This window comes from Aulonocara stuartgranti, assembly GCF_965226115.1.
Source record: "Aulonocara stuartgranti genome assembly, chromosome: 7".
Taxonomy (NCBI): Eukaryota; Metazoa; Chordata; class Actinopteri; order Cichliformes; family Cichlidae; genus Aulonocara; species Aulonocara stuartgranti.
The window spans coordinates 66,952,784-66,958,783 of record NC_138945.1 but is presented as its reverse complement, the minus strand read 5'-3'; the positions used below and the strand labels follow the sequence as shown (position 1 = coordinate 66,958,783).

The following is a 6,000-nucleotide window of genomic DNA, read 5'->3' as shown; positions in this document are numbered from 1 at the left end:
GAAGACCAACAAGGATACCCAATGGATTTACTTTGCCAAATGGATCATCGTGGCATTGCCGTATTGGTCCATTTGGTCGATCTTTGTTTTTATTATTTATTATATTTTATTTTCAGATGTTACACACGGGACAGACATGAGTGAGGGATAGGAAAGGGAGAAAGAAAGAGGAAGGAAAGGAAAAACAGAAGGGGGGAGGGACAGTGAGAAAGGGGGGGAGAAAAAAAATAAAAATCTCCTGGATCACCTGTTGAGAGAAGAATAGAAAACAAGCAAAAAAGACAAAAAAAACAAAAAACAAAGCAACATACTAAACACAACACCATCGCATTAATCTAGCTAAGTGTAAACAGCAGTAAATACTAAATATTCAATGTTGTTGTGCAGCACGCAGGACAGATGTGCTTCGAAGTAGCAGCCAAGAAAGGTGTAATTTGGGTCTACGAGCAGTGAACACCCATGTGCATACCTGTGTGGATCAGCATGCTTGCATTCCAAAGGTTTCTCCATGTAACGATCTGCTAGGGAGTGTGGGGGGGCCGCAGCCCCGTCCTCCAGGGTGTGAAGCAGGTATGGAGGAGATCAAAACTCCAGACATCCAGAGGCCCCCAGAACACAAGAGACCAAGGAAGACCAACAGAGGGGCAGCCGCGCCACTGTCCCAGAAAGAGCTGAGGAGAGTCCCAGATGAGGGCTCACTCAGCAACCGCGGAGCAGAAGCCAGGGGGGGTTGCAGTGACGCGCCCGTGAGCTCCGCCGGCCGCCAGCCGTGCCTGAGTGACCGAGCCCCAGGCCGAGAGGCCGGGGGCACCCCACCTCCGAAGGGGCCCGAGCGAGCCCCAGGCTCCAGGCCCCGATAAGCGGCCGCCAAGGAGTGAGCCGGTGTGTACCCGGACGCCCACCCCCAGACACAAAGAACCACCAACGCACCGATGTCTGAGGGAGTCCGCCACTGGCAGGGGAAGTGGTGGTGGGTGGAGATAGGCCTCCAAACCTTGGAGGGCCTGAGGTGTCCCCAGAGAGGTGGCGTCTGATACCCAACCTGACATATAGACACAGACATACAGGCACACACAGACACAAACATCCATTCCCCCCCTCATGTTCTCATATGCACTTACTCCACACTCAACCAACGTGGAGACAGACATAAAGAGACGCTGTACACACGATCACACTCCCCAAGCGTACTCTACAAACCGGGTCTAGGTACCCTTGCCCCTGGAGGGGGGAACTGCACCCAGACCCAGGTGGTGTTACCCTTTTCCCTGCGGTGGGGGGAGGCAGACCGCCCCGACTCCGCAGCAGCAGGGAGGCCCCACACTCCAGACCGTAGTCGGACGGCCAACTCCTCCTCCTAGCCCCCCCGCTCCAGCAGGCCTCAGAGAATGGGGGTGGGAGAAGACTCCAAACCTCCCTCCACCCGCTCATTGTAGTGTAGATGCATGTGTGTTCTAAGGTGCAATTAAAACCCAGGAGGGCATGGAGCTACCTGCCAAGGAGCAGCAGGTAAGCGCATAGTCCCTCCTGATAGCTCTCAATGTCTAAGTGTGTTTAAAATTGAGAGGTGGGCAACGACGCCAGGGGTGAGGTGTACACCCTGATGGTAATTTGGACTCCGTGATTGTGCCCATCCCCAAGATCCTATATGTATGTGTAATGAGAGTGTGAATAATGTGAATGTCTAAGTTGTGGGATAAAATTGAGGCAGAGGCAGCCAGAAGGGGACAGAGGGGGGGGGGGGGGGTAGCCTCCTCTGCACCCTGGTGGTGTTAAACACACACGAACCGGCACAGCTTTCCTGCTGCCAGCCGCACACATCACCAACACAACAACTCAAACTGAGCAAAGACTTCTAAGTTGGCGAGGCATGATAGTAGATGCCATGCAGGTGCGTCCATCTCACCTGCAGCAGCATCGCAGACCACGCCCCGCCACAGTCGCCTGTCTGTTGCAGTGCCAAAGTATGACTCACTGACTGTAGTGTCAATGACCCACCCAAAAACCCTGGGAAAACAAAAAAACAAACAAAAAGTTCTACGAAGGATCTTTTTCTTTATACAATTCAGAAAATCTGAAGGGTGACCTTGATAGGTACATGAAGTCGCTTGAGCAGGAGAACCCCAGAGCATCCGGGTGCAGGGCTGCTACTGCTGACGTGGTGGCCATCCTGGACGCACACATTGAAGTCCATGAGATGTGGTAGGAACATGGCAAAAGTGCATGTTTTCATTCACTTGTTCATTCCACTGATTTGAGGCCATAGCTGGCTGGTGTCACGGTTTCAGAATAAACTTGCTGAGATTAACATGTTTACCTTCTTAAACACACACAAGCGTTACACACAGTTGCAACTTCCCAGTAACCCACTGAGCAGTGATCTCTGTACAACCACACTATGGTCTTCAAACCATTGAGCAGATTTACTGAGACAGTAATTAACTTGTGTTATGGTGCTGGTGGTGATGACGCAGATGCTGCTTAGACAATCTTTTTGTTAAAGAATTATTTTTAAAAGAACAAACTGTCACAGCATCCCAACCCTGTGCATCAGTTAAAAGTTGACAGGTGGGTGTATCTTTTGAAAAATAAAGGAGATCAAGTGAACTCGCCTCTGTCAGTGCGCCCCAGGGTGGCTGTGGCTACATTGTAGCTTGCCATCACCAGTGTGTGAATGTGTGTGTGAATGGGTGGATGACAGGTTGTGTAAAGCGCTTTGGGGTCCTTAGGGACTAGAAAAGCGCTATACAAATACAGGCCATTTACCAGGCCATTTACCAACTGACAATTAAATGCCACAGCTGGGTGTGTGCTTCCACTGAAGTCTTTAAGGGTGTGACTTCCACTTATTATGTAACATTTTTTGAACCATCATTTTTTCCCCTCCTTCATACAGGGCTGAACCTCTGCTGACACAGATTAAAGCTGACCGAACTGTGGTGGTTTCCCCGGTGTTTGATAAAGTCAGCTTTGATGATCTCAAGGTTACTACATATCACCCCAGTGCACACGCCTTCGACTGGGCTCTGTGGTGCATGTATGAGAGTTTTACACCCGAGTATTACAAACTTAATGACGGTTCACTGCCTGGCAAGTAAGTTCAAGTGAAATCAGTGTAACCAACATAACAGCCTTATTATCTCTATCATTATATTTCAATTTATTTTTTATTATAATAACAATATACAGTAGTTGTAAAATAATTTCTCTTCTTTGACTTTAGGAGTCCATCTGTCATGGGGATCCTGGTTGCTGATAGAAAGTTTCTGGGGGAAATTGGAGTCCTTGATGAAGGAATGAAAGTGTATGTTGGAGAAAATGTTGAGCTGGGAATTCGTGTGAGTAAAGATCACATGGTTATAAATTTTCTTTCATAATAATGATTTTAAAGAAGAGTTGTGGAGCAGTCATGAATGATGAAATATGTATTTGTTTTAAGGTGCACTTTTTGTTCATGTAGGTATGGACATGTGGAGGCAGTGTTGAAGTTGTTCCATGTTCCAAGATCGCCCACATCGAGAGGGCCCACAAGCCCTACATGCCTGACCTGGGTCCTGCCATGAAGAGAAATGCCCTCAGAGTTGCAGAGATCTGGATGGATGAATACAAGCACAACGTTAACTTGGCTTGGAACATCCCATTTGAGGTGTTTTGTGGCACTGACACAAACAGCAAATTATGTTTTCTCTAAAGGATATTTGTTTCTCCTGTTCACAGAATCATGAGGCCTTTGAGAGCTCTTTGTGTTTTCAGCATCGACATTTAACGAAAATCTTTCTTCAAATTCTTCCTCAGTCACAATCTATGAATCGATTCACATCTTTTTCTTTGTTCCTGCAGAATCATGGAATTGACATAGGCGACATTTCAGAGAGGAAGAAACTCAGAGAAAGGCTGAACTGTAAACCTTTCAAATGGTACCTGGATAATGTGTATCCTAAGCTGGATCCCTGGGACGACCTCCTCGCATATGGAGGAGTAAGTTGACTCTTCTCTGTTGCTTAGTAAGTTTGTTACAGTCGAGTCCTGCGGGATTTGTGGGAATCTGTGTTTTTCCATGATTTGCTTTTATCCATCATATTGACAGATGAAGAACCTTGATGCTGACATGTGCCTAGACCAAGGTCCAGTACCAGGTCACACACCGATTGCCTACAACTGCCACTATTATGTTTCTCAAGTAAGTGAAGTAGTGACATGTTTGTCCAGAATCATGAGTAACAGAGGTGCATTCATAAAGTTAAGATAAAAACAAACAAACAAAAAACACCAACAAAAGTCAACCATTTTAAACCTTTGTTCAACCTGAGACTGCTTCCAGTGCGGCTGGTATTTTTAAATCACGCACAGGATGTCCCACTCCAAGCACATGCATTTGTGTATGTGCAGTGGCATTAAGATAATTTCTTGTCCACAGAAACACAAAGTTGCTTAAACTGAAGTTCCTTCTTTGCTACACACTGGTTGAGCTCAAGAACCATCGCAAAGGCACAAATGTAAAACAAATGAATGGGACTTCCAGAGAGTGATGTTTAATTTTGCAGTCCTGCTGGAAGCAAGGAGGGCGGAGCCAAATTCAGATTAGGTGTATTTATTATGTATATTAAAACACATACATACATAAGTTACACATGCTTATGATCATCCCTTGTGGTCTGAAACCCTGTTGTCTGTGTCATTTGTTTAACTTTTTTACATCTTGATATCATTTTGACCTTTGTCTCTTTTATCTTTTAAGTTGGCATATTATCGTGGAACGGGTGAGCTCTACATTGGTGGTATCAAGGCACATAAGTACAATGACAACCGCTGTTTAGCTGACATAGGCACAGAAGAAACTGAGCCTGGCCTGTACAACTGTAAGGAGGCTGTGCAGAAAGGAATGGGGATATACTGGGACTTCACTCAGGTACCACATAATGAAGTTTTGTTTTTTTAAGTGAGGTTTTTTTAAAGTCATGATATGTGGACCACAGTTATGGTTTACTGCTTCTCAGAAGAGGTTGAATGACCTGAGTGTGGCTACATGGCTACAGACAGACAGACAAAGAGATACCTGGAAATTATAAACCAGAAACTTCTATTACAGGAATGTACAGGTCAAAGATAGAAAAATCAAAACACAATCAAACCCTTTGAAAGTGTGGTTGAGCTCTGCTCATAGAGCAGTGGAAAGATTAAACCAGGATGCCCTCATGTGGACATTATTTCATTATCCCTAAAATATTTTCAATGTCAGAGTTCTCATAAAAAAATCTAAAAATGAAATGTGAAAAATTGAAAATAGTTTATACAAAATGAATTAATGTCAAATTTGTTATTTTAAAGAAATATCCTAAAAATTTAATTATTTTGTGCCAAAGATTTTTCGTCCATGATAGAGCAGCAAACTTTGAGACTTTTTCAAAATTAGAAACAAAGTGACGCATTTGAAATCCTAGCAGGATGTTTCCAATTACCTATGCCCTTACTAGTAGTGGCATGAATTACATTGCCTTTCAATACAACAGCATATCTCATGCAGCCACACACTGTACAGCAAATCTGTTTTCCACAAATACACCTTCACATATTCTGTCCCAGTACACACATAATAGTAAAATCATGCTTGAATATCGCAGTTTTAAAATGTTGTTCTTTTCTTACTCAGTTTCAGTTCCAACACAGATCATACAACTTTTTTTTTTTTTTTTGGGGGGGGGGGGGGGGGGGGTATTTTAATTAGACATTTGTTCTGTCTGGTACAAGTTTGAGGGACGTGCGTTTCCAGTATTTTAATAGGTATTACCGATGCAGTCTTAAATAGCTCCCCCGACGATCAGCTGCAGGTGCGTGGCATGATCTTCAGGTGTGGCCAGCCATCTGGTAGGGCCAGAGACAACAGACGTTGCATGTTACCCAAGCAATCAACAGCCAGTAAAATGAAAATTACAATATATTCAAAGTGTATGTTCACAACAGTTGTCTATTCAGGGCGACCGTGGCTCAGGGGGTTGGGAA

General features: G+C 44.8%; 1 protein-coding gene across 1 annotated transcript; it reads left to right on the top strand.

The window, feature by feature from the left end:
* Positions 1-1,870: 1,870 nt before the first annotated feature.
* LOC309709501 (putative polypeptide N-acetylgalactosaminyltransferase 8) lies at positions 1,871-4,968 on the top strand (the record flags this gene model as incomplete). Its single annotated transcript, XM_082538117.1, has 8 exons — positions 1,871-1,964; positions 2,070-2,202; positions 2,897-3,094; positions 3,224-3,338; positions 3,461-3,646; positions 3,841-3,978; positions 4,088-4,180; positions 4,739-4,968. 8 exons carry the CDS (start codon positions 1,871-1,873, stop codon positions 4,937-4,939), a joined length of 1,158 nt encoding a protein of 385 aa, XP_082394243.1. The 3' UTR covers positions 4,940-4,968.
* Between the last annotated feature and the right edge of the window lie 1,032 nt (positions 4,969-6,000).